The 27,638-nt window shown below is 35.1% G+C and overlaps 4 protein-coding genes and 1 non-coding gene across 10 annotated transcripts; 1 reads left to right on the top strand and 4 right to left on the bottom strand.

Moving 5' to 3' along the window:
• The first annotated feature begins 1,688 nt into the window (after nt 1–1,688).
• Nucleotides 1,689–7,301, top strand: AGD15 (ARF-GAP domain 15). 2 transcript variants are annotated; one of them, XM_023664366.2, is made up of 8 exons: nt 1,698–2,126; nt 2,607–2,665; nt 3,700–3,790; nt 4,752–4,806; nt 5,019–5,109; nt 5,217–5,418; nt 6,530–6,710; nt 7,056–7,301. In XM_023664366.2, coding segments are annotated over exons 1-8 (732 nt in total). In that variant the 5' UTR covers nt 1,698–2,075; the 3' UTR covers nt 7,058–7,301. The 2 variants fall into 2 exon arrangements, with proteins under 2 accessions (XP_086976530.1, XP_023520134.1); XM_087120404.1 differs by lacking the exons at nt 6,530–6,710; nt 7,056–7,301 and adding an exon at nt 6,158–6,518 and having other exon boundaries at nt 1,689–2,126.
• Nucleotides 7,302–7,888: 587 nt separating this feature from the next.
• Nucleotides 7,889–12,001, bottom strand: LOC111782759 (nascent polypeptide-associated complex subunit beta). Of its 2 annotated transcripts, none has more exons than XM_023663562.2 (6): nt 11,851–12,001; nt 10,861–10,928; nt 10,122–10,270; nt 9,978–10,034; nt 8,520–8,558; nt 7,889–8,424 (listed from the first exon to the last, which is right to left on the bottom strand). In XM_023663562.2, exons 2-6 carry the CDS (start codon nt 10,926–10,928, stop codon nt 8,240–8,242), a joined length of 498 nt encoding a protein of 165 aa, XP_023519330.1. In that variant the 5' UTR covers nt 11,851–12,001; the 3' UTR covers nt 7,889–8,239. The 2 variants fall into 2 exon arrangements, with proteins under 2 accessions (XP_023519330.1, XP_086976687.1); XM_087120561.1 differs by lacking the exon at nt 11,851–12,001 and adding an exon at nt 11,671–11,753.
• A 312-nt stretch (nt 12,002–12,313) lies between these two features.
• LOC111782758 (uncharacterized) lies at nt 12,314–21,007 on the bottom strand. Of its 4 annotated transcripts, none has more exons than XM_023663561.2 (10): nt 20,426–21,007; nt 19,017–19,749; nt 17,589–18,216; nt 17,211–17,379; nt 16,000–16,360; nt 15,184–15,294; nt 14,373–14,727; nt 13,535–13,760; nt 12,936–13,157; nt 12,314–12,812 (listed from the first exon to the last, which is right to left on the bottom strand). In XM_023663561.2, exons 1-10 carry the CDS (start codon nt 20,959–20,961, stop codon nt 12,659–12,661), a joined length of 3,495 nt encoding a protein of 1,164 aa, XP_023519329.1. In that variant the 5' UTR covers nt 20,962–21,007; the 3' UTR covers nt 12,314–12,658. The 4 variants fall into 4 exon arrangements, with proteins under 4 accessions (XP_023519329.1, XP_023519327.1, XP_086976686.1 ...); XM_023663559.2 differs by having other exon boundaries at nt 17,211–17,382; nt 20,426–21,006; XM_087120560.1 differs by having other exon boundaries at nt 14,373–14,724; nt 20,426–21,006.
• Nucleotides 21,008–23,574: 2,567 nt separating this feature from the next.
• On the bottom strand, nt 23,575–24,362 carry LOC111783274 (zinc-finger homeodomain protein 2). Its single transcript, XM_023664190.2, has one exon. It carries the CDS (start codon nt 24,289–24,291, stop codon nt 23,782–23,784), a length of 510 nt encoding a protein of 169 aa, XP_023519958.1. The 5' UTR covers nt 24,292–24,362; the 3' UTR covers nt 23,575–23,781.
• A 2,660-nt stretch (nt 24,363–27,022) lies between these two features.
• TRNAL-CAG (transfer RNA leucine (anticodon CAG)) lies at nt 27,023–27,103 on the bottom strand. The gene has a single exon. It is a non-coding gene; the product is annotated as a tRNA-Leu (tRNA).
• Nucleotides 27,104–27,638: the final 535 nt, after the last annotated feature.

Genomic DNA, 27,638 nt, shown 5'->3' with positions numbered 1-27,638 from the left:
TAAAGAATTCTTTGTTGAATAATGAAATTACTAATTTAAGGAATAATCACGGGTTTATAAACAAAGAATAGTAGCTCCATTTTTATGAAGCCTTTTGGGGAAGGCCAAAGCAAGGTCACTAGAGTATATGCTCAAAGTGGACAATATCATATCATTATGGAGAGTCGTGTTCGTCTAATATGGTATCAGAGTCATGCCTTGAACTTAGTTGTGCCAATAAATTGGTAAATCCTTAAATGTCGAACAAAGGACTCCAAAAGAAAAAAGAGTCGGACCTTGATTAAAGGGAGGCGTCGAGGGGAGGTGTTGGTTAGGGAATGATCTCCATTGGTATGAGGCCTCTTGGGGAAAGTGGACAAATATCTGAGTGGATTTTGAGATCTCATACTGATACGTAACTAGCAAAAACATACAATATCTACCAGTTGTAGGTTTAGGCGATTACAATTTTTTTTTCTTCCTCAAAGAGCATCATTCATATGATTTGGCACATTTATTAGAATAGAGTGTCAAAAAATTCATCGACAAATAATTTTATCATATTGAAAATTCGTTACATCCTCTATTATGATGTAAAAACATCGAGTAAGGATCTAAATACGGGTTCATGTGAGGGTCGGGAATTAACTAATGTGCAAGGTGATCTTGAAAAGGGGCCAAATTCCATGGGTAGCACATGTGGAATAGAATACTTTCATTCATCATCACTGAAACCTCCCTTGATTCCATACCTGCCACAGTGTACGCCAAATGGGAAGGAGATGATTATGCCACCCTCTTTACGTTATCAGAACTCCGTTAATTAGGTCCTTTGGTATGCCTTGTAATGCCCGTCATCATATTACTGAAATGCACCATGTGCTTTCCCCATTCCTTTCACGCATATCATTCTGCGCTCAAACACATCAATTTCCTACCACTTGAAGTCTCCCGTTATTAAAAAAGGCACAACATGATGTCGCACGTTAGACAGAGAGAAGAACAAATAACGTTTTATAAAGGTGTGGAAACCTTCCCCTACTAGACAGACGCGTTTTAAAGTCTTGAGGAGAAGTCCGAAAAGGAAAGGCTAAAGAGGACAATATCTGCTAGCGGTGGATCTAGGGCGTTGCAAATAGTATCAAAACCAGACACCGAACGATGTGCCCAGCCTTCTCGCTATTCCCCGAAGCGGGTAGACAAGAGGCGGTGTGCCACTGAGAATGCTCGCTATTCCCCGAAGCGGGTAGACAAGAGGCGGTGTGCCACTGAGAATGCTGGCCACAAAGGGGGTAGATTTGGTGATAGGTCCCACATCAATTGGAGAAATGAACAGATGTCCCACATTGATGGGGGAGGAGAACAAATCACACATTTATAAGGGTGTGAAAACCTTCCCAGAGAGGAAGAGAACAAATCACACATTTATAAGGGTGTGAAAACCTTTAGAAGTGTTTTAAAGTCCTCCGGGGAAGGAAAGTACAAGTCATAAGGATGTGGGAGTTACACAACATATTATTGAATAACCAATTAATATATTTGTGGAATAAAATTTAAATTTTTTAAATTTAAGAAAGAATAAAGGTGTAATTCAATAAAATAAAATAAATAAATAAATAAAAGGAATATTAAAAGAAAAAAATTGATAATAAAAGAGAAGGATTATGGTGGAACTGAATATGATGGCCCCGCCTACAGAGCAAATGAAGTTGGAGAACACGCGGAGTGAAGGGATGAGCGGCAGCCTGAGGCCTTACCTGGCAGTTTCATATAAATATAATTTTATGAGTTAAAGGGGAAACTGATCCTCACTTTTAGTTTCCCGCCAGCTACATTAATAGGAAGGTTAAGATTAAGAACAGGTGGCGAAGCCTCGAATATGAACGCTGCCATTTTCCTTTCGCATTATTTGAGGATTTCCAACCGTTTCCCTCACAATCTGTGGAGCCAATCATTACAGAACTCTTTTTCTTGCCTCTTCATCGCCGTTCCCGATAATTCTCTGTTCGGAGACACCAGAGGCGAAGGCGACTTCCTCAGAAACTGCAGTGAATCGATCGTCGTATCGTAGCGGACCGTCAAATCCGAGTCCAAACATGAACGAGAAGGCCTCCGTCTCTAAGGAGCTCGAAGCCAAACATACTAAGGTTTCTTTTCCATCTCTATCTGTCTATTTCTATTGCGTTTGTTTGAAAATGATCGAACATCGTTTCTTCTCCATCGAGTTGTTCGAGAAGGAGAAACGTAGCTGTTATGCGTCCTAGCCGCTAAGAAATATCATTGTAGGTTTGGAGCAATGTAATGTTTGTGTTTAGAAATGCTATGATTAACTGTTGAATTTTCTTTCATTTCATCAAAACTGATTCGAACTGCTAGCACAATCAAACTAGCTAAAAACTGTGATTGAATTACGCGGTATTAACGAAACTGTTCGTCGCGTTAAATGTTTGTTTATTTCGCATCGAAATCCTACACCGTCGGGAGATGAATTTCAGTTGCTGATCTATTAGTTTCATGCGAATTTTATTTTCATCTCGACTTCTTGGTTTTAGCCGCGTAGAGGATTATTGTACTACATTGTTTAACTTAAGATCACTTTTGTGCGCGTTAAATGCTTGTTTATACAGATTCTAGAAGGCCTTCTCAAGCTTCCAGAAAACAGGGAATGTGCCGACTGCCGGAGCAAGTATACATTTAAACGATTATTGTTATTAATTTTTAAATATGAAACGTTCTTTCTGTAATTCTAAACTGTTACGGATGTAGTTCCTGTTCGTAAGCTTCTGATCAGCCATTTCTACTTGGAGCATGCAATATTTTCGCCCTACATTAATTATTCTCGTTCCTCTCTGAATATCTTCTCTGTTTCTGCAGCTCTTCAGAGAATCTTTTTGTTGTCCTTTGATTACACAAAAAAAGAAATGGCTATCGTCTCGTTTTTATGCGTAATCAACGCCTTAGTTTCATATCATGTTAATATATATTTAACCACTGAATGTGAACTTCGACTTTTTGGCAGTATCTTGGTCAAACTGCATCCCTTTGAATGTTCAATGCTCTTAGACTTTTTTTGAATGTTAGTTTTGTGACTTTCAGGACTGTTAAATAATTCTCTATTTGATATTTAATTGAAATTTAAACCAGCAACGAAATATCTGACCCTGATGCTCTATAAGGTTTCAGTTGGGTGAATAACTATACTGTATATGTTTCTCTTCCCTAGGCTGCTCTGAAACAAGGCTGCTAAGTTATTAAGATGGATAGGACTTTGGTTCAGAGTTTGTAGTTCTAAGGCAATCATTGGATGACTGGTTTCGATTTGAGTCATCTTAGGCAGTGCACAATAATGGTTGGTGAAAAGTCTGGACATGGTAATAATATAGAGCAGGAGAAAAATATGCAACTATATATTACTTTCTGATGAATAAGATACAATAGGGTAAAGACATTTTAAGACAGAACTTTTCCATTGTCTAAAATTTTATGCGGTGGCAAACTAGTAGATATGTTTCAGGTTTAGCGTGAAATTAAAACAAGCATTTTAAATTGTTGTAATTTAATCATGCTCAATGTTGGCTAATGATTGCCACTAAAACGAGGTTTTGGAAATGGATTTCTAAGAGAATGTGTGCTTTGATATAACTTTTCTTAATTGATATGAGTTCAACATGTACTTTAATATTGTATACTTGATGTACTTTTTTGCTATATGATGCACAGGGCTCCACGATGGGCAAGTGTGAACCTTGGAATTTTTATATGCATGCAATGCTCGGGTATTCATCGGAGTCTTGGAGTACATATTTCAAAGGTTTCCCTCACTTTTTTTCCTACCATATGTAGAAAAATGTTTTTTGCTTCCTATATAAGTTCCTTCTGCGTAGTGGTTTTCTGACAACTGGTAGATCTTTACTTCGAACTTTCCTGTTTGGCTTGAACAATTTCTTGTAGTTTGAAGAGATCTTCATAACAAGCGTGAACTTCAAAATGATCTTACATTTAAACAACGTAAAAGGAATTCATAGAGCCTGAAACTTGCCAGCTTGCATGTATTAATTTCTATCATCGAAGTGTCCCAGTATTTTTGGAAGCAAGACTTGTAACCACCCTATTTAAGATTTTTTGGTGGTTGTTTAGAGGAAATCTCCTTGCACCTTAGTTTCATTGGAGATTCCAAATATGGTGAGAGACTTAATGGAACTGAGGACAAATTGGCTCATGAGTTTCATATTATTTGAACTTGTGCTTACCCTTAGTATCTGTCCATATCAACGACGAAATAAAAAATTAATTAATACGCTTCAAGAAACTTGTCTGATACACATGTTGCTAATCCGCTAGGTTTTAATGTAAATTTGTTATCTAGTTCCAATGATCCAATAATCATTGTTATTACCTGCAAACTACTTTGGAAGGTCCAAGTCATCTGGCAATAAACTGAATAGATCTGTCAAGTAGTTGTTTATCTTGTTCTGTAATCCTTAGGTTGAAATAGTGGTAATGTTCAACAATATTGGACACAAACCAAAGTTGTGGACCAAAGGAATTATGTATACAGTTAGCCTTTTGCATTACCTCATGCATATGTGCTTGCATTTGCTGTTAAATGTTGTTTAATTGAATTTTGAGTTAACTAATGTTCAACATTCAATATTTTCTAAAACCTCGTTATGTTGGATCTCTTTTTTTTTTTTTTTTTTTTTTTTTTGTTCTTTTCTTCATTCGGTGGTTTCTACCATCCTTACACTTGGAAATTTTCATTTTTGTGATAGGTACGGTCTACTACTCTTGATACGTGGCTACCAGAACAGGTTGCTTTTATGCAGTGTAAGAACATTTGGCATGTGTTAAAATTTTCGTTTCAGTAAGAAAAATTAAGTTAGGAACTTCACAACAGACTACTTTCAATCAAATTTACTACCCAATTGGGTGGATACTTAATCCCCAAAGGAAAATCCCCGTTCAGAGATTTTATTGCCAGCAAATTAATGTCCTTTTAATCAACTACTTGAGGCTGATTGTCATTATATTTGTTGTAGCTATGGGAAATGAGAGATCGAATTGTTACTGGGAAGCAGAACTACCACCAAATGTTGATAACAGAGGGAATCAAATGTTCATTCGTGCCAAGTAAATGCTTTGCTTAAATTTAGAACACGATTTAAAGAAATATGGATATGTTTTTTTCAATCTCTTGTTCTTTTCTATTCTATCTAACTTTGTTGAGGAACTTTCAGGTACGAAGAGAAAAGGTGGGTTTCAAAGAACAAGACACACCCAACTCCACAATTAGGTGGAATGAGAAGTATTTATTGTGATTCGATTGAAACTGAACCCAAAAGCTCTATTTCAAAGAAGATGAGGAACTTCTCTCTTGATGAAGAGATTCTCACAAAGCACGTGACGAAAACAACTCCTCCAGTAGCAAAATCACGCGGGGTAAGTTCATCTATAATCCTGTTGCATAATCCACTATATTCTTGTTTTCCTTTAAGTGGGATTTTTCTGCCTGGTATAAAATTGATGTGGAAACGACAGGGTTTGACTCTTTAGAGAGATTCAAGTTTCCATTAAATTACGATCATGTACATATATCTCCATGAATTGAGGAGGGAATTACAAAATAGCAGAATAAAAGTAGTCAATGGTCTATTTTTTAAGAATTTAAACAAATAGTAACCGTGAAACAAGTCTTAACACCTGATTGTGACACCTTTAAAAGATCACACAATACGTTAGAATATATGATGTTCCGACATTTTTTCAGGCACCCTAGTTTATTAAGTTATTGAATAAATATTCTTCCAAGTTTGACAAGATAAGTTGTAGCGTCTTTCATTTTCGCATTATTTTATTAGAAATCCTGTTCACTTGGAAAATGAACGGACAAACAAACGGAGTTTGAATTTTACTTTTCTTTCTTCGAATGCATGGTTGGGGATTAGGAGTTCAGTGAACTTAACTCATTTTTTATGCATGCAACATCCCTCTATGCCAGTCTTTCTGTGGTTGTCTTGATTGGAGAACTGTCGATTCTGTAAATTTTTCTCGCTGATTCTACCCCTTGACCCAAAGCATTATGGTTATTTGTCAAGGAGGGAAGTTTTTATTTTTCTCATTAAGTGCCCATATTTGTTTGTTTAATGTCCATATTTGTTTCTTTGATGTTCCACGTTAGTTGGGGAGGAGAACAAACCACCATTTATAAGGGTGTGGAAATCTTACCCTAGCAAACGCATTTTAAAGCCTTGAGGGGAAGCCCGAAAGGGAAAGCCCAAAGAGGACAATATCTGCTAGCGGTGAATCTGGGTCGTTAGAGTTTCACTGGTATGCATACCTTACCAAGAAGACCAAGAAGACCTGGAAGTTCGAAGGGAATAAATGAAGTGGGTGGAGAATTATGTTTCTGCGGCATTCTGCCAGATCTTGTTAAATTAGCTATTTTTTAAAAATTATAATTCGACTGAACTACCATGCTTGCCTTATCTTGAGAAATAAGAAGGCTATAGTTTCAAGTGTTTAATCATGGTGGTGCATATTTCTCATGCAGAATTCTTTAGATATGAAGAACCATATGATTATTTTAGCTCCTCCAAGAGGGCCTTCATCTGTGAAAGGAATTGATACATCCACAAAAAATACAAATGGATCCCCAGATCTCTTCATATATCTCCAAGATGCAAAACAGGACTTCCCTAGCGTAGTTCCAGATCGTTGGGCAACTTTCGATTGTAAGTACCCACACTAGAAGTTTTTCAAGTTCTTGCTTGCTTAAAAATAATCTTGATGTTTCATTTTTTGTTTTCTGTTTTTAAATTTATGCTTGTTTTTTCTATCGTTTCCTATACGGTAATTTTTACATGTTTTTGAAAAACACTTGAATCCTTAATCAAATTTTAAAAACAGAAATAAAATTTTCAATAATATTTCTTTTTAGTTTTCAAAACTTGATTCGGTTTTTTAAAACACTAATAAAACATGATACAAAACTAGTGCTTATAACTTTAATTTTAAAAAATTCAATAGTCATCTAACTAAGTCTTAATTCTAACTCTTAATAAAATTCATGGATGCAGGACAGGTGAATTTTACACACCTAGCTTCTTGATAAATTATCCATTTGTGATGGTTAAATTTGGAAGAAGCATATCTTGTCCGCAAGGTTTGTTTCTTCTATAAAACACCAGTCTTCGTACTTTAAGATTCGAAAGAAATAAATTTATTTTTACGTTTTATTTAGATTTCTTTGATTAAGAATCATCATATTCATGATCCTTGTTCCATTTGGCCAAGTTATTTAGAATAACATTATTTTTGCTCCACGGAGACATTCCAGTTCAGATAATCTTGAGTTTGTAGAATGTCTTTGAGTTTTTCTTTTTCCACTTAGTATTATAAACGGTTTTGTTATCATGATTAAATGCATTCTAAAAAATCTCTTTAAATGCTTTTAGATATCTTTAGAAGTTATTTTTAGACATATGACCAAACAAAATGAAATTTCATTAGTGTCGTTAGCTCTTTTACACTTTCTCAGTTCTTGACTTTAGGACTTGGGGAAGATGTGGGGCCACATTCGATCCCCCGAGGCAGATTACTTAAAAATTTATACCTATTTTCTCTCCTCTCCCATGATTATTTCGAAAGTAACCGGTAAAATCGCCTAGCGTTATTTACCCGCCATTCTTTCCTGTAATCCGAACATCGTGGATAGGGGGTTTGTAGCTTGTTTGTTAGCGAAGGACAACTAGGAAAAAATAACAAAATCACATACTCAACATCACCACGCAATGACATTCATGTTTCAATACACTTTTTAATTTCTTGGCCATTGGAATTCATCAAAATCTAAATAATACAGCTAGTATTCCTAAAACTTAACAAGTCAACAGTACAAGAAGAGAAAAAAGAGGGTAAAGGACTATTTAATAAGCATACACCTTAACATATTCGAATACAAAGTTGGCTAAAGTTTAAATCCCCAAATTTTTTTCTTTAGGTAAGGAGGCGGGGTGGTAGCCATTAATTCCGTACCTAAATAAGAAAAGCATTCTCCACATGAATTAAGGTGGTTGAAAGGGGGCAGCAACCGAAAATTCATGCATCTGGGGGTTACGTGGGGGCAGGGGTGAGTAGAAAAATGCCATGGGCAACAAAGATTAACAAAAAGAAATACAAGGAGAAAAATGAACTCTTCCCAACATTAAAAATATGTAAAAAGAAAAAGGCTAAATAAAATCATCTGAGAGAGAGCTCCTATCTAGGAGGCTTTACTCTCTTCTGCAGCAGCTTCGAAGGTTTGTCCTTCGACAAGGTCGGGTACGTCGTCGTCGTCATCATCCTCTGCATTGGCTGCTGCTGCTGCTGCTGCTGCTGCGGCTTCTCCAGGTGCTTGCTTCTGGAACTGCTCAGCCAACTTCCTCAGATTGTCCAAATTATCGGGCCCTGGAAATATTTACATGCAAACAAGTCGTATTCTTAGCGCCGTAGTTAAAATTGCAACTCCGCAGCAAACACCAAAATCCAAGCGTAGTACTTACCCAATTGGTTAATAATTCCAGGGAGAATATCCTGCAATTCTGAGAAGAAATCAAAATATTAGACAGGCATCATTAGTAATACATGATGTGTTTAAACCGTGATAGATATTAACAAGAGATGGCTAAAGATCACAACAAGCATCCTGGGCAGTGTTAATAGAAAGGCTTCACAATCAGAAATAAACAAAAGGTGCCAGTGTAAGCGAGGGACCTCGAGTAACATCTTGCATAAGCAAGACGCTACAGAATTTTTTATCCCAAGACTTGCTTGCGGTAAGAACACATCTATTCCAGAAATAAACAAGGTCTCATTGAAGTAAATATAAAAAGTAATGGCATAATTTTAAAATACGAGTCATCAGATCAGAAGTTACAATTGTCAATATTCCAATCCAAGTATAAATATAAAAAATAATGGCATAATTTAGCAAAGGTGAACTATCATCCCAGACTTTTCAGTATCAAACTAAACTATTTGCCCCCGATTTAAAACGATAGCTTTTAGCCAAAATCTTTATTTAACAACATATTTTGAAACTCCAACTTGTTTGGATTGGACTCTTTTAAGCGTTTAAAAACACTTTTTAGCACTAAAAAAGTCGATCTAGTCTCAGAGATATTCGTATGCTGGACACAATGACACGAAGCATTCGAATTTGGACGTATTTCAAATTACAAGCCAAGGGCAGCATGTTGTTTTGCATTAAATCTTTGAAAACGTAATCCTAATCCCTGAGAACCCTTAGTAAAATTTTGCCACATTATAACAGGTCAACAGCACGTTAAAAAAAAAACGGGGAGTAGTTTGAATTTTTCTACGGAGAGCTATCTGAAAATTTGTAAAGCCTACTTGGCACAAATAGAACAGCTTCTTCAAACTGTTAGATGAAACTATGCCGGAAAAAACTACTTTCAAACGGTTGGACGTAAGTTGCAGTGTTCACTTATAGCCACTTTTTTTGTGATCCACATCATATTTAATTCCTAAAAATACTTGAAGGTTCGTACACAATTAACAGGTACTCCAAGAAGTAGGAATAACTCATTTTTAAAACAATTTTAAATATTTCACTGGACAGATTGGTATTCCTCATTAAAGAATAAAATTTTGTAATAAAAAATTGAGCGGTTTTTTATAGCATTTCCAAACGGCACCTTAAAAATACTTCAATAAAAAAAATATTCATCACTGATTTAAAAACGGTTTGAACACAACGTAGTAATTGAAATAAAAACCACTATTGATCCCGCAATTGGAAACTAAAAGTTACCTTAAAAACAGCATATTCTGCAGACAACTCTACTATGTCGTTTTCATTTTTAGGACTATTCTTTTGTTTTAAAAATTATACGACCAAATTTGAATGGAAAAAATTATTTCAGTTTTAGATAACTACAATTTAGAACACAAGGTCAGTTGTATGTTTCATTATATTCAAAAGGTGGTAAGAGACGTACTTTTCGTTTGAGGAGAACCACTAACAACCCATGTGTTTGCGGCAATAGAAGCCTGAACTGAAATAGAGAACGAGAAACAGCAAAATATGAGTTACATATCAAGATATCGATGGTAAGAAGTCAAGGATAGTTAAGTGGCTTTACCTTTCGGATTAACAAACTGAATAACTACATCATCCTTGAAGATGTTAACTTCCTCAATTGCAGGAATAGCATTAACTCCTATTCTCTTCAAGGTACTTTGAAGCCGTTTATCATCTGTGGTAGTTGTCTTGTGAACAGCTTTCTTCTTCCTTTAATTGACAAAATACATAAAGAAAATTATCAACGTCATTTTGTTAAAGAAGCATGAGAAAATGTCGAGAGATGACAACTTGCGTAACTAAAAGATGCAATACTCAAACAAGCATGGAATTTATGTTTGTTTATTCATCCATTAGTCAGCTGAATTTTATAATAATGTGTGTGTGTGTGTGTGTGTGTGTGTGTGTTTCGTCAATCGTAAACCATGAACTGCAAATCAGAAATTAAAAATTAACTGCTAGCTAGAGAAAACGCCTCTGATTATAAGAAAGAAGCCAATCAAAATTAATAGCACGATGGATAAGATAACTGAAGAAAGCAGAAGTGGACGTGGGAACAGAGTACTAGATATTGCGTTAACTTAACCTCTCAGACCAAACCACCTTATTTGGATGATATTATGGTTCAATTAAATTATCTATCAACAAATAAACTATAATCAAGAACAACTAGGTAAGATTTGTAAGAGTTCCATTTTCCGGTTGAATTAATTTATGATTTCTTATTAAATAAATCAAGCAATAAACAACTGACTCTTCTTACGCACTTTGAACTTTCAATAGATAAAAAGGCAACCAACCTTCTCACGCTACCTTTTCCACCAGTGCGCACTGCACCAGCCATCTTCTGGAGCTTCGCATGATCCATCTGCACAACATAAGAACAAAGATGAGATTTATGAGTTTTTTTGTTTTTAATATGAAACGAGAAGGATAAGATTTATGAGTTTTTCGTTTTTAATAGGAAACGAGAAGGATAAATGTTGTGAGAAATGAAGTCTTGGTAAGTGATTAAGGATTCGGACTTGTATTATTAGAGCAATTAAGAAGAATAGATGCGTCCACGAAGAAAAGAGAGGTAAAGCAGATAAACGCATACACGGATCTTGTCCACATTTTTCAAATGGAAAACCATATCCGAAACATCATTTAACAATTACAATCTCTGAAAGAAAGGCAACACTAAAAAACATTATCGAGGCTTAGCTTATCCAAAAAGTTATTTCAACAGCAACAAATATCCTCAAAAAGTTATTTCAACAACAACAAATATCCATTCATCATCTTATCATGATCGTCGAAGAGAATATAAGAGTGAGATTCTCTAAGAGAAGCCGCCAAAGTTTTCAGAAAAAAGTAAAATATTCGTGAAAGTAAGCTCCTGCTCAGTACAGTAACTACGACTCCACTAATCGTCTAACCTAGGCTGTTCTTTCGTCAACTTCTGAGCTTACAATCAAAGAACGCAATTACAGATAGTAGAGATTTAATCACGATCTGTGAAGCTATCAAGAAATCCGAAAACATAGCATGTTTAACATACAAAAAAAAAAAGAGAGAAAACAATGACGATCAGTTTCAAGATAAATACATATCAAATCGATGAACACCTCAAGAGAAGTAAAAACAAAATCCGGCTCCAAAGCTAGAACATGAAACTACGCCACAGTAGAGCCCTCGGCAAAAGAAAATCATCGTGAAAGAGAAAGCCGAACTATACGAAAATAGTAAGAACCACGGAGAATCGAGAAAGCGAAGAGAAATGAAGCTAAATTGGAAGGAAGAGTTACCTTGAAGATTATTTGAGATTTTTAAGTCGAGAGCTTCGTTGAAGCAGAGGAAGATAGCTTCACTCTGGGACGGCGCTAATGCTTAATATACTAGGGCGCGACGAAGACGATGTTATTTAAAAGGCTGATCCAACGGTTGTGATTTAGCCTCACTTCATGTAGTGGAAAATCCATAAATATATATATATTAATAATTTCACTATTGGTTAACAAAAAATAAATAAATAAAAATACAAAACACGAGTTGTCGCCTATCAAAAGATACTCCAATCCAGATAAACATAAATCTAATTCTTAATATAAAATAAAAATTATTTATAATTTTATTTTAGTGTTATATGAATAATAAAATTAAATTATTTTGGTGTGACATTATATCAAAATTTTATTTTTTATCTGAGTGCAACTTCTATTTTTAAGAAAATTAATAATTTTGAACTAATAATTTTACTTGGGAAATAAATGGCTTGAAATATCTTTTTAATTAGTAGATTGCTGTTTTTTTTTTTTTTAAATTACAAACCAACTCAAATATTTCAACTCACCTGAAATTAACTTGGTACAAACATACAAGTAACAGCTCAAATTGAACCCAACCTATTCTAAATCCTTTTGCCCAATGTACAACTTACAACGATCACCCCCTTTGACCAACGTTACCTATATCGGGAGGGAAACATGAAGCGACTTCTGGTATAACGTTTTTAGACCTTTCTAAGTTCCATCACTTTAGGAGGAGCGAGAAGAGAACATGGTGACGACACAATTGAGCCACGAAAAAGCGCAGAAATATGTCGTCGAAGACAGTTCAAGATATGAGTTCTTCTTGCAAGAGAATCTCATAGATATCAGTCCGTAGATTGAGCTCTTTGTCGCGCATAACTTCTTGGAGATCCGAAAGCTCTTTCGCGCTCAAAATAGAGTTCAGTTTGATGAAACCGTCAAGCCACAGCTTTTTTGACCTTCAGAACATAAAACGGTTAGACAGAGTGGTTGCTGTTTATCTGAAGGACCTAAAAAAACAGAAGGAACTGGAGCCAGAATGATACTTTAATTGGTGTAAATAACAAGAAATCGGGTCGTACCATGGGCAGGAATGGATGGCTCGGAAGAAAACTCGCTTGGCTGAAGAAGGATCGCATGCTGTGTTCAGCTCATATGAAATGTAGCAGCGCCAGAGAAGAACAGAATGACGCAAATTGTCATTTTCCAATGCCTTTTCAAACAGCCTACGTATTCTATGAGGAGAACCCGCATAACCCATCTCAAAGGATAATGCAAAAATCCAAAGGATCAGAGAAGGTTGCCTGAGAGTATTACATGCAAATTTGTCAAGCCTAGGGACCCCAAATGTATGTGTAATTCTCACAATTAAACAGGAAAAAAAAAAAGATCAACAACAATATACTATATCAAAAGATAAAGCGTCGGATTCAGAAAGGATTTTAGTCCGAAAAACCACTGTCAAATAGATCAAGTAACGAAAGCGATATCATCTGAAATGAGTGCATCTATCATGGTCATAAACATGCAAGGAAGGTTATTACTATAGTTAATCGATGCCAAATATGGATCCAATTAAAACTCGACTGTGAATTTATATCACAGCCTGGCCATGTAGGGGAAATTAAACACCAAAATGTGATTAGCAATGTGAGAGATAGCACAAGAAAGATCATCTTACTTCTGACAGTAGTCATCAAAGGTCCATCGCAGTTTACTGGGTACCGAATAAATGTAGCTAATCTCCAGAAAAGCAGTATAAAGTTCAGGATTTAATGGATAGAACTGCAATCCCTGAGAAATTGACTCCCGGACTTTTAGTTGGCTTAATTGCTTATGATGTCTCAGAAGCATCTTCACATAGTAGTTGAACAAACATTCTAGTTGATAGCTCTGTTTTCTTCTTTCTGCACATCAATAACAATAGTAAGTAACGAATAATCAACAAAACAAATAAAATTCAAGCGGAAAAATTCTGTCCTAGCTTATATATATATATATATATATATATATATATATATATATATATGTTGAAGAACGAATGGGAAAACAATCTTCCTTCTCGGAAATAGGACAAATCTGTGTCGTTAAAAGATTATAGCTGTGCATGAAGGGGTTGCAAATCAAAGAATGTGAGAAAATATAGTCCTCTAAACTTTCTTCAGAACATAGAGCCAGAAAATATTCAATATTTGATTCGCCTTCCCACTACTATTGACAATTTACCACTTCTAGTTCCGAAAGCTATCACTCCCATATACAATGATCTGATGCTGGGAGGCAATAAGCTCATATTACTTGCCTAACGCTAGCTCTTTATGTCTAGGGCCATACTTACACAAGTGGAGGTTTCCCCTACAATAAAATACAAGAAATTTCTATAGGGTATCCAAATCTTTTGCCAGTGCTAAATAAGTAATCTTTTTTTTTTTCTATAGAATATACCCGGGGAGGAAGGAGGAAACATATTTGAACCAGACAGAGAGAGAGAGAGAGAGAGAACAGAATTGGTAAATAACCTGGAAGTACCATGTTGAAAGCCTGATCTAAAACCTCAAGACCGGCATTGTATCCAGTGGTCAACTCCTCAAACAAAGCTGCAGAGGATATGAGAGCCACAGACGAGTCATCTATAACTCCATGGAGCCACGTAGATCGTACTGCCCTGATTTTTTCTTTAAAACCTTGGTGCGCTCTCAGCAGTTGCAAACTTGATGGTTGACATTTAAATGGACTGTAAGAATCACCACTTCCTAGGCAAGATAAAATGTGAACAGCACGATTTACAGAATCATGACCATTGTGAGGATCCTTCGCAAGCTCCAATTCAGCATACCAGAAATACAAGAGAGGAGCATTGGACTTCTGATCCTGCTTCAGCAATCACAGCAGTTGAAATTAAATACCATCCACTCATAGAGCATGCACCTCAAAACTCAGTTACAACTATTATAGTTTAACATCCAAAATGCCAAATTTGACTAGAAAAAGAAGTTCGTTTCAAGAAACATATCGTACATATTATACACCCAACACACATGCCATCGGTAGACAAATAGGTCAAAGATAAACGAGGGAGTTTCAACATGGAGCTGCAAGTCAAGATATCAAAGGAATCAAGACCCAGTCTCCTATTAGAACAAGGCCCTTCAAGAAAAGCTAGCAAGAGAAGTCAAAGTGCCCGGACATTCCATCGTTTGGACAGTTCCTTTTTCCTTGGTAGAAAAATTAACCCAAAAATGGTGTAATTGAAGTTGTTTTTTCTTTTTTAAGGACTAGCATCATACTTTGGCCCAGACAAGAGTTACATTTAGGGATACGGTAACATACCACGGGAAGGCTTTCCACAGATGCCAATGACATGTCAAATACTTTTCTAGCATGATCGATATTTCCATGTGTTGCCTCTCTTCGTGCATAGACTCCACAAAGTAACATGTCCTATAATTATCACATGATAATACCAATAATATCAGACATGATTATTTCAGTTATAGAATTATACAGTGCTAATAGTATGAAATGAGGATATAGACCCCCATTACATAAAGAACGTGTATCCATTTTTCTAGAATACCGAAGGTGCAATTATTTCTATGCTTCATGAACAAAGGCATTTTGAATTACAATAAAAAACAAAGGCAATTATCCACAAAAGCACTTTAGGCACCACCCTCGTATGATCAGGAACGAAGCATCAATGCACAACAAAAAAAAAACATCACTACTAAATGATATAACGATATTGTCACTAAATTATAATCTAGTTCAGACTTTAAATTAAGATAATTTAAGGTCAATACGGGGAGAATAGCCTCAATTGGAAAGGAGGTAACTACCTAACTCGTAAGTTTGAAATGTTGAAGATGCAGTCCCAATGGAGTTGTTTCATGCAGTTGATTTCTATTCCATTTTGCTTAAAACTTCTTAATAAATAAAAATACTGATAGCAATATCTTATTCCACAAAAGTTTGAAAGCTTTTGCTCCGCTTAGAACCCAACAACCTTCTGTCAGAACTATCACTACTATTTTTTTCCCCGGTTAACTATAAAGTCCCTCATTGACATCAAAACATACGTGGTAGACCTAGACATTCAATCCTCAAAAAAGCATGCATATTGATAGTGAATAGAAAATAGATCACCTGACGATCACTTTTCAAGAGATTCTTTGCTAAGGAACGGCAGGGAGTAACTGAGGAGCTACAAGAATTCATTTTTGTAACAAATAACTCTTCAGCAATTAAAGCAGCTTCTTCCAATATGAAATTACGTGGGAAAGCTGTTAAACAAAGTAATATAACATTGCGAAGAAACTTCATCATGTCAGACATCTGAGTTAGGTTATCAGAACCTCCCACAAGGACCTCCAAAGTGAAGCTACTTGAGCTGCTTTGCCTTTTATTAAGAACATCGTGAACACTTCTCAGATGATGTAATATATCGTCTGGCAACACCTCTAAACTAAGGATTCTCTCCATCCAACTTGAACTATTTGAAGCCACCCTGATGGAGAGAAAAAAAAATGTCAATAGTCTGTCAACCAAAAATACAAAAGGACTTGCCCTCTGAAAAGAAACCAGACATGAAGATCACTGAAGACAAGAGTTAGCAGCAATAAAACGTTTGTGCTAAATAAATATCTCAGTAATGACGGTCGTACTAACACCAGAAAGATACTTATGAGTAAAACCATGCCAACCATTTTGAAATTATAGTCTCATCAGAAAATTGTAATTGACAGACATCCATAGCAGTCACTCCAGAAACCATAAGCTTAACATTTCCACCATTTTCAACCAAACAAATGCGTAATATTTCACTCAAGGCCTTTCTGAAGTTCTTAACTATTAGACCCTCCCCAAATCCCAAGTCCAGGATAGTAGATGTTATGTCACCGCAAAAGGGCAAGTCATAGGTTGAAGGGGGTGAGGAATAAAGGAAGGTGAAACCTATGACTTGAAAATTAAAACTCATAGTAATAACTTACATTACAAGACTTCAAAATTAAAACAAAAATTTGGTTTCCGTGTTGCCTTTCGTCTTGGTAGAATCTTAGAAACTAAGCCTCAATCCAACTCTTCCATTGTTCACCCATAAGACCATTTCTTTTTTCAAGAAGCTCTTTCATTGCACATAAGTTTGTAGGGAGTCCATGCCAACATATTAGCATAATGTTCAGACGACAGACAACATATTACATGAAAGATACTAGTTCACTCGCCACAAAGACTTCACCGATGCCACTCACATGTTCAAGTAAAAGTAGATTACATGCTATATAAATGAATAATGCGACTGGTTTTCAAACTGAAAAATGACTGTAAATAAGATTCTACACAAGAAGAGTATATACCTTGAATATATTTTTCCACTAAAGAATTCAATTAGCTGATATATCAAGGATAAACGGGCTTCACTTGAAATCAATGAAAACAGGTACTCCTTGACATCTTCATATAATATAACTCTTTGAAGTTGTTCATTTGTTTCTCCATCAGGCATCCCTTCATCATGAATAACATCTGCTGTTTCACAGTATGAATTCAAATAAATACAAACATAAAATTAATTAATTAGAAAACAGATTCAAGCAGTTCAATCATATTTAATATTCAGAACAATGTGAAGATTCATGGTAAATCAATGACTTTTCAGCGTACATGTCAGAATAAATGTGAACCAAAAGAGTCGAGTTAGAATTTAATGATGTGTGCAGGCAGCTGGAGGGTACCAGATTTTTCCCGGATAGGCATCCATTGTTCACAGTCTCTTAATGACTCTTCTTTTGACCATCTAGCCCAGGTTGAGGTGTCCTTAACCTCCTCGTCGACCCCTGCATCAGCGTTAATTCCAAGAATTTTGAGCAATGCTTCCGTGCTATCTTCTCTTTCAGTGTCTTCTTCTTCCACATCTTGCTCCATAGCCTCCTCTGCTGCTACACCCACTTCTGCCGTAGTTTCTGCGTCATCATTATTTTTCTTCTCTTTTGGTGCTGGATCAGACCAACCAGTCCAGCCACCCTTTTCATCAGCCTCTAAGGCCTCCTCCTCTCTCATAACCTTTTGCCTATTTTCCTCCTCTTTTTCTAGCCATGTAGACCAACCGATGGCACCTTCCTCACCGACTCTTTCAGCATTAGTGTTCCAAAAGTGTTCAAATAATCTTTGTTTACTTCGATCGTTTAAATGCAAAGCAGGGCAAAACAAGCTAAATTCAATTTCAGCCTGAAATAAAGCAGTAGCCAACTCCTGATACCCAGCCTGCCACTCAAATCGGCACAAACTCAGAAAAATATCAACCAGACCAAGTTCTAGCTGAATGAGATCATGCTCCACTGAAGGTTTGGCAGTTTGATTGGCCTGCATCGTACAGAAACATAATAAAAATACAGAAAATAAAATTTAAGTTATCCATGTATAAATGATAAAAGGGTTTATTTAAATTCAAAACAAACAGGTTTATAAACACGATTTCAGAACTTGGGAAAAGGAAAATATTACGGCAACAAGCAAGTGAAGTCCACCTAAAAAAGAGTAAAGCTTGTATAACAACACACATATACATCTTTATAAACCACACCCGTCAAGCAACTTGCATTTAATAAGAAATTGACACAGTCTCCGGTAACAATAATGGTTGAATGAATGGTGGGCATAACAAGGGCAATAAGCCAACTTCGTCACATAAAAAATCAAATGGTAAAGAGGTACTCTTAGTCTCCTAAGATGCATGGTTCATTATATCTAGGAAGTCAAATGTAGTAAAAGCAACTATTTGGAATTCTAAGTACAGAAATTAAGTATAACAAGAAGTAACAGCACAACAGACCGAGTCATGTTCCCTATAAAACCAGCAAATTGAAAATAAAATGCCTCCAAAGCAATGATGACCCCTCATGTACAATTTCAAATAAAATTATGTGCATCATACGTAATATAAAAATATGGCTAATGATATATACCTTTATTTTATTTTTTTTCTTGTAAAGGAAACAATTTCGTTGATGGTATGAAATTAGTTAACGAAATCTACCAATAAAGAGCAAGATCTACCCCAATAGCATAGTATTTGGGGGGGAAAACTTCAAACAGTTAAATAAAACAAAGAGGAATATAAAAAGGTGATGCCCCGAGAAGAAATAGTCATTTGACTTGAGAACCTGCCTAATGTGCTGGTTGCATGCAGCAGATAGAGCTTGGATTGCATGTGCATACATTTGTCTCATGTCTGAAACCTTGAATCTAGAGAACTCCCCTTGAATGAGATGCAAAAACTCTCTCCACAACTTATAACTCCCAGAATTCTGCATCAGTATCTTTTCCCATCTACTAATCAACACATCAATAGTATCTCTTTTCTGGTAATTCTTTAAAAGGTATAGCAATAATTCCTCATTTTCTGGGTTAAGCTCAGCAGCCTTCTCTAATATGCTAATTTTTTTCTCTAGAGTTTGCAAGCGAGCACCTTTCTGAGGTTGCATAGCTGCAACTTTGTCTTGAAATTCAGCAAAAGCTAACCAAGCCTTCTCGTCATGAGGATGCTCCCTAGTCAATTTGTTAAACTCCCGCGTTTTACGCAGCACTTCATCCTCCCAAGATTCCTCAATATTATTTGATGTTTGAGAATCCGAAAAAGGAATGAAATCATCCAATAATTTGTCTGGAGTTTTTCTAGAAAAACCAATACGTACACGTTTGAAGTTCTTATGTCGCTCTATTGCTGCATTCTTTGCAGACCAATAGCGTCCACCTGATTTCAATTTACTATCCAACACTTCAGCATCAGCATCTTTGTCTAAGGCAGAACTACTTTTATTCCACTGAGAAAATCCATTAAAATTTAGTCCAGGTCTTTCCCCATGGTTGAGCGGTCTGTAGCGTGCAACATCCATCCTGTATTGTAATAAAAACATAGTGAACTTAAAATTCAAATTTGAAGCAATCAGTTCTGGCTGCTCATCTTCCGTGGAAAAAAAATTGGAAAAACTTATTCTACACGTCTCGGCAATAGTTCCAAACAAAATGCTGTTCCCTCTAAATTGAAATTCAAATTTAATTCTGCCGCTTCCTACAGATACTTAAGTACTAACGAGTAAAGAGGTACTGAATTCTTGTGGGATTGTGGGTTACAATTTTCAGCATATCATTAACGCGGGGATTGCCCTTCTTTTTCTTTTTTGGGATTGCCCTTCTTTTTCTTTTTGTGCATAATGTCGAGGTTATCTTATTGCCTTTAGATAAATAAAATAAATAACTAATTATATTCATGATTTTCTTTGGGCATATGAATTAGATTTACTGAACGAACCAAATGATTTCATTAAACAAGTTCTGGAGATTGATTGAACTTCCACGCAGTTGATTTAAGAGAAAAATGAAAATAGTGGTAAGCCATTAGAACAACATGTACGTCTTAGGTGAATTCTACTCTGTCTGATTAAATTATCGGCATGTCTTTTCAAATTTCTGAACAAGTGCATTCAACTACATTCAAACTCATCTTCCACATCTTCTCTGAAACTACCTAGAGAGTTGGATTGAAAGAATTAAATTAAGCCAGCATAAATACCTGTAAAGAGACCCGAATGCTAAGTTATCCCGGTCTCCATTAGAATCGAAGTAATAATCCTTGGAAGGTCTACCATCGGCATCGGCCCAAGCCCGAACATCGGACTTTCTCGAACCATACTCGCCGAATCCCTTTTTTTCTTCATATTCATTTCGCCTCCTCCTCTTCTTCTTCTTCCTCTTTTTCCTCTTCTCATGCTCGGAGCCGTCGTCCGAAGCAGAAGATTCCAGCAATTCGTATGATCGAGATGACTTCTGCACCTCAGGTCTAACACTTGGACCTCCTTCATCTTCCACAGCCTCTTCCTGGTCGCCATCGGTGGAGAGGGAGGGATATACATTGTTTTGAGATGAAAGAGCATCGTTGATGACGGATAGGTCAGTGGTGAAGCTGGAGTTGCAAAGCCACTGAGGAACGCTTGAATTGGGCGGACTTATCTGACTCTGGGGATTGTTAGCGACGAACGGGAGCGGGAAGAGGGAGGTTTTAGGCTTTTGCTCTTCAGGTGGCAACTCCTCTTCTGCTGGAGCTTCCATGGCTACGAAGAATATTGCCCGCGAGATCGAACTATTCGGAGCTTATGAACTGAAAGCCTAAGAAGGAAATGGAAGAGGCAAAATGTACACAGGCCCAATTGAACTCATAAAACCGACCCAGGCCCAACTAAATCGGATAATAACACGGGCCCAATTCAACTCGTAAAACCGACCCGGGCCCAACTAAATCAGAAATATTATCCATTTTTTTAATTAAATTATTTTGTACAAAACAAATTATATCCATATTTTATCATAAAAATAAAATTATAAATAAACCAAGACAGAGTATCAGTTTAATGTAAATTTAATGGATTAATATGTAAGTCATTTATTAAAAATATTTTTAAAAAATACAATAATTAAAATAATGTATGAAATATGAGCAATGCGTCTATGGCATTCAGCAAGCCTTATGGTTGATGCTGCTTGGAGTAACAAATTTCAAAACAACAATGATTTTCGAAACACGACAAAAGTCTGTCGAATACTGAACGTGAAAAGACATAAATCTTTTTAAAATTTCACGAGATAAATTAATATATAGTTATTTCCTTTTATACAAAAAGTCAATAATTAATCATTATGTTTCTAATTTCCTTATAATGCCTTTAATTTTAAAAGATATTAAAACAAAAAACATTTTTTTAATTAAAACCACCAACAAAATTTTAAAAACTATTTTATTAGTTTTCAAAAAATTTAAGATATATATTTTTTATACATTTCCATTTTAGAAGGATAAATCACCCATTTAAAAATATTTCTAAAAAGTTGATATCGTTAGACAAACACGACTCTCCACAATGGTATGATATTGTCGACTTTCATCATCTAACATCTCCGCTTGAACAAAATGCGCCTCCCCTTAATCAAAACTCGACTCCTTTGGAGTCTTAGTCATTTTTTACTGCCTTCGAGAGGCTTGACTCCTTTTTCTTTTGGAGTTCTTTGTTCAATGTTTGAGGATTTACCAATCTATTGGTACGACTAAATTTAGGGCATGGCTCTGATACCATGTTAGACGAACACGACTCTCCACAATGGTATGATATTGTCCACTTTGCGTAAGCTCTCATGGCTTTGCTTTCGGCTTTCCTAAAAGGCCTCAAAAGAATGGAGATAATATTCTTTGTTTATAAACCCTAAATTAGTTGGAGGACTTTCATCATCTAACAAATATTAACTTTATTTAAAATAAATTGTTTAAATTTTTAAATATACTAAACTCATAATTTACATTAAAAAAAAAAAAAAAAAAAAAAAAAAAAAAAAAGTCCATTTATGAAATGGAGTCTAAAAAGAAATGATTTATCGATGTTCCTAATTTACCATTTTGCCCCCACTCTAACAGCAAAAAGGGATAGGGCAGTGTGGATAAATTATCCGATGTCTCTAAACTAAATAAATATTTGAAGTGAGTTAAAAAATAATAAAATTATTATTATTATTATAAAATGTAAAATTTGATTTTTTTTTTTTTTAATTTTTATTTTGTGATTAAATAGCAAAATTATTGGGTACAACGTCCAATAATTTATTGGGGAATAAGGAGGGATTGATTGGAGTTAAAGATAAAAAAGGAGTGGCTAAGGCGTGAAATTGAAAGAGAGAAGGGGAGGAAAATAGAAATAGATAAGATTATAAGTAAGGATGCAGAAAATTCACGTGAGCTGATGGGGAAAGTGAAAACAAAAAAACAAACGAAATATGGGAATGGCATGGAACCAACGGTGGTGGTTGGTGGAGGCTTCACCAACACACCAATACACAACCTTTCCTATAATTCCACATCATATCCCTTTGCCACGTGGATTGAAGTCGACAGCACAGACGATGCCCATTTGGCCTTATTTACGTACTCTTTTAACCCTCTTTCTACAATTTTTCTTCAATTTTTAGTTTAGTCCTCCAAGTTTCCTTAAATTACAATTTAAGGACCTAAAAATTCATAGGCTAAACTTACCCTTTAACTATTTTATTTTAGGAAATTTGTTTATGTTATTATTTGATCTTTTATTTTAAAAAGAATTTTAATCTTATTTTTTTAATTGGATGAGCAGATTTAATTTTGTTTAATTGGTCCAAAATATATATCTATATTGGCATTAAATTTTAATTTTTTTTTAATTAAAAAATTAGAGTTATTTATGAATGTGCAAGTCTTATCTCTTTTTTTGATCGAGGAAAGTACGATTTAAAACATAATATGTTAATTAAAAACAATGATAAGCGCACAATAATTTCATTTATAGACATTAAAGTTTTATAGAAAAACTCTAAAAATGGTTAAAGCTAACTCAAACAACACCATCCCACATATCACTTAAAAACAAAAAATTAAAAACTAATATTCATTAGTGACGTAATAATCATATTTATTTAGCATTAATAAACAAAATTATTCCAATTTCAAATATCTATTACAAGGTAATTAATCTATGAAATAATTTTTTTTATATAATTATTATATAAGGCCTAAAAAAATTAATTAATTTAGATGAACCAATAATTGGAGGATGAAAATGGGAAATGGTCAAGAACTCAATGATCAGAGCCGGTCAGTTTTCATGAAAAAAATGGAGAAAAAGCACAAAAAAATAAAAAAATAAATTAAAAAAAAAAGGGAAAAAAAATACAGATAAGCAAATTAGTTTATATATTACAATAAAAAGCGGATTACTGATATATAAACTAGACCCTTTTTAGCAAGAATAACAAAGGGATCTGAAAGGGGTAAAAAAGGAAGGAAAAATTAGGCCTCCTTTTAACGCTAATCACATTCACAAAGATCAATTAATTAAATTAATTAATCTTTATTTACTGTGTTAGAGAAGAGGCATTTCCAGTGGATGCAGAATTAGAAGAAAAAGAATTCTTGTGATTGTGCATCCAAACCTTGAAAACCTGGCGAGTGACGCCCACGCTCCGGCAGAACCTCTCGATCTCGTCGTCAAGATCTCTTCTCTGCAATTTCCAACCTAATTTCTCTGCAAATGCCAGCATCTTCTCTCTCTGATCTGCCGTGAACTTCGTACGGAACCGTTTTTTTCCTCCGCCGCCGCTCCTCTCGGTGTCGGTTGCGGCTTGGTCGTAGTCCATGAGATCGTCTGCAGTGGCGGCGGAAGAGCGGCCACCGCCAGCGATGTAAGTGATTTTGCGGTGGAAGTTACGGTGGCAGCCACAAGCAACGCAGTGGAGGTTGTTGGTCGGAGAGGAGGTGTCGTCGAGAGTGAATTCGCCGCAGCCATCGGTGGCGTAACTGCCCAGACTGGCTGCATGGTTCCGGAGGCATTCTCTGTAATGATAGTTGGAGTTCTCTCCGTCCATTCTCTCTCTTCTTTCTCTCTATCTTTCTGTGTGTGGGAGCTTTGATTTGTTTGATAGAGTATATATTGGGATGCCAAACAAGCCCTAGAGGTTGCTTTAAATTTGGATAAAAAATGAAGCGTTTTTAGGACGAAGGGTATTCTCTTCACTAAACGACATGAGATCTCACAACCTTTCTTTCTGGTGGTTCGATCATAAAAATTTTGTAGTTAAACGTGCTTTACTTTAAACAGTTCTATGTCGGTGACCTACTGTAAATTTTCCGTTTTGTGGGGATAGTTTTTGCTCTTAGAAGCGAGAAGCCTAGGTAACATAACCATATTGTAGCGGATTTTGAATATTGATCTAAATCACGAGTGTGAGCCGTTACAGTCTTGATATTTGAATTTGGAAGTATAATGCATATTTGGATATAAGTTACACTTTAATGTAATTTTTGTTGTTATTTCGCGAGTGCTCGGGTCAATTTATACGTTTTTCGACTAATATCACGAGACAATCGTTTAGGCATAATACATGTGATTGAACCGTGTCTTTAAATCGTTTATTATTTTAACCTTTTTTTATAAATACCTCAATATATAAATATCGGTAAATTCTTAATAAATATTAAAAATACAAGTCCCTTCCATTGTAATTTCGGCTGTCAGAAAGGGTATTTTCGGAAATTTGTCAGCAGACCCGTGAACTATTTCGGGTTTTCCAGCAATAATTCACCACCGCAAATATACCACAAGAAATTAAAATTTTGAGGCAGCCTTAATAATAATATATTATTTTTCCGAACAGACTAATTATGGTGAATCATTTGTTTAAGTTCGTTAAACCAAATTAAGGATATTAATCAAACTAATTAAGGTAGCTAATCATATTTTAGTTTCCGAATCATGGTTCCCACTCCCCCACAGCCAGTTTAAACAAAGATATAATATAATTAGCACTAAATTTAAAACGGTAATGATGAATTATATAAATATAATTACGAGATTAACTAGATTAATAAATTAAAATAAAAATTGGCTATCAATTGATGCATGCATGCACCTTTACAACTTCAACTTAGATGCATGCGTGGAGTGATTAATTGAATAATTAATTGAGTTTAATTGTTGATGTTGAGCATATAATTAATTAATTAATTAACTCAAAGCATGTGAGGAAGTGATCCCGAACTAATGTATATTATATATGTAGCTTTGACTTGGATTCTACGTACCCTTTCGTTGTTACTTTTTTATTTAAAAAATATAATCATTGAAAATTCAGTATAAATTTATTTTTTTTTAATTTTATATATTGAGTATTAGCATTTTTTCAAAATGAAAAAAATACCGCTTTATTATTATTATTATTATTATTCGGGTTTTATTTAAAAACTGAAAAATATGTGAAGTTAGCAATAAATAAATAAATAGATAAATAAAGGAGAAGCTTTGGTGTCATGTAATAATATTAATTATTGGTAATGCATATGGAAGCATGTTTTTAGGTTAAATAGGTGTTTGGAAAGAAGGATAGGGTAGCCAGTTTTGTCCGTAATTCAGTGGACAGCTTGGCTGGAAAATTCTGGTTTAGGCTTTGGATTTTCCATACACAATCAGACACTAAACTTATTCCAATCCCTTCAATATTCACTCCCTAATATCTTACTTTCTTTTACGCAGGCTTTGTCTCCAAATTTTGACCAGAAAAAATAAATAATAATTCATAAATAAAATTCCCAGTTCTCATAGATATCAATTATTTGCATGCCCATACATGTACATCCTCTCTCATACATGCATGTCTATAAAGATGTGGAAACCTCTTACTAAAAGACATGTTTTAATAAACGTGACGAGCAAAAACAGACAATATCGGCTAGTGGTGTGTTTGAACTGTTACAAATGGTTTCAAATTCATACATTGAGCGGTGTGCCAGGACGTTGGACTCACAAGAGAAGGTGTATTGTGAGATCCCACGTCGGTTGAGAGGGGAATGAAACATTTCATATAAGACTAATAACAACGTTTGGGCGTTTGAGTTGTTACAAATGGTATCAAAGTCAGACATTAGGCAGTGTGTCAATAAAGACAGTGGACTGTGAGATCTCATATCCGTTAAAAAAGTGAATAAAACATTTCTTTTAAGGGGGAGATAATATTTTATAATGTGAATATTATATTTTAATTAAGATATTGATATATGGTTACATATATTTACTTACTTTAACCATAATTAATTAATTTTATAAATGCTTGGTGGTATTAGTATATATTTAATATAAAAGGTTTCTCGTGCATGCACCCGACCCAACGCCAATAATCATTTTTAACTATCCAACATTACAGAACGATTCCAACCCTAGAACTCGACAGCTTGAGTTTCCAATTTTCCGACTTTTTTTATTATTTCTATTTTAAATTAACCCATACGACAATTATTTTTATTATTTTTTTTGTCACGAATTAATAGTTTTGTTTGGTCTATAATCTCTAATTATTTAGTTGTCGCATCTTCTTATGCAAGTACAACCAAGATTCGAGTCCAACTCATTAAGGAAAAAAAAAAACAATAAAATAATTAAATTAACTAAATTTTGCTCGTTAAACCCTTTTAGAGGATTTAGTTGAACTCAATTAATAAAATAAACAGATAACCTTGGAGGATTAGTTCATTTAATTAATTTAATTAATAAGTGATACAAAACTAAGCAAGGTAATTAACACAATAAATTTTTTTTTTTTTTTTTGTCAAGAATGGGATTTGAACCCATGCCCTTACGAACCAGTACCTGAAACTGGCGCCTTAGACCAACTCGGCCATCTTGACCCTATGTGTCCATTAGAGTAGTCCTATTATGAGTTATATTATTATAATTTTTTTAAAGAAATACGTGAATAAGAACAAAACATCATAAAAGAATCTGTGTTGATACGTGGGAATAACTTTCACTCTTAAAAGTGAAAAATAAGTAACGTGACTATGTTGCAATAGAATGTCGGGACCATTAAGTGTTTAATAAGTAACTTGACTATGTTAGAGAATGCTGAGACCATTAGGTGTTAAATCAGGCGTAAGTTTTATTAAAATTTTATGTTTATATTTAAAACATTTGGAAGACAAAAACGGTAAGAGACCAAGTCCACTGGTGGGAGATATTATCTGGACTTTTTCTCTTGGGTTACCCCTTGAGGTTTTAAAAATGGGTATGCTAGGAAGTGGTTTTCACACTTTTCTAAATAATGATTAATTCTCCACTGTAACTGAGTTAGGCTGTCACAATCCACCCCATTTGGGGCCTACATTCTTACTAGCACACTGTCTCGTGTTCACCCCTTGAGATACTCAGCCTTCATGCCAGCAC

Source organism: Cucurbita pepo, chromosome 20 (genome assembly GCF_057944985.1).
Source record: "Cucurbita pepo subsp. pepo isolate OVF chromosome 20, ASM5794498v1, whole genome shotgun sequence".
Lineage (NCBI taxonomy): Eukaryota > Viridiplantae > Streptophyta > Magnoliopsida > Cucurbitales > Cucurbitaceae > Cucurbita > Cucurbita pepo.
The sequence above is the reverse complement of the archived record's forward strand: the minus strand, read 5'-3'. Positions and strand labels throughout refer to the sequence as shown.

Bases quoted from the DNA above. Each gene is read 5' to 3' on its own strand.
- AGD15 (XM_023664366.2), top strand. From the start codon at position 2,076: ATGAACGAGAAGGCCTCCGTCTCTAAGGAGCTCGAAGCCAAACATACT. The intron at 2,127-2,606 runs GTTTCTTTTCCA...TTGTTTATACAG, and splicing joins TCGAAGCCAAACATACTAAG to ATTCTAGAAGGCCTTCTCAA. The intron at 3,791-4,751 runs GTTTCCCTCACT...TTTTTGTGATAG, and splicing joins TTGGAGTACATATTTCAAAG to GTACGGTCTACTACTCTTGA.
- LOC111782759 (XM_023663562.2), bottom strand. From the start codon at position 10,928: ATGGATCATGCGAAGCTCCAGAAGATGGCTGGTGCAGTGCGCACTGGT. The intron at 10,035-10,121 runs GTAAAGCCACTT...TCTCTATTTCAG, and splicing joins TCAGTTTGTTAATCCGAAAG to TTCAGGCTTCTATTGCCGCA. The intron at 8,425-8,519 runs GTAAGTACTACG...AAATATTTCCAG, and splicing joins TGGAATTATTAACCAATTGG to GGCCCGATAATTTGGACAAT.
- LOC111783274 (XM_023664190.2), bottom strand. From the start codon at position 24,291: ATGGACGGAGAGAACTCCAACTATCATTACAGAGAATGCCTCCGGAAC.
- LOC111782758 (XM_023663559.2), bottom strand. From the start codon at position 20,961: ATGGAAGCTCCAGCAGAAGAGGAGTTGCCACCTGAAGAGCAAAAGCCT. The intron at 18,217-19,016 runs GTTCTCAAGTCA...TGTACGATGCAG, and splicing joins GCAACCAGCACATTAGGCAG to GCCAATCAAACTGCCAAACC. The intron at 17,383-17,588 runs GTACCCTCCAGC...ACTGTGAAACAG, and splicing joins GCCTATCCGGGAAAAATCTG to CAGATGTTATTCATGATGAA.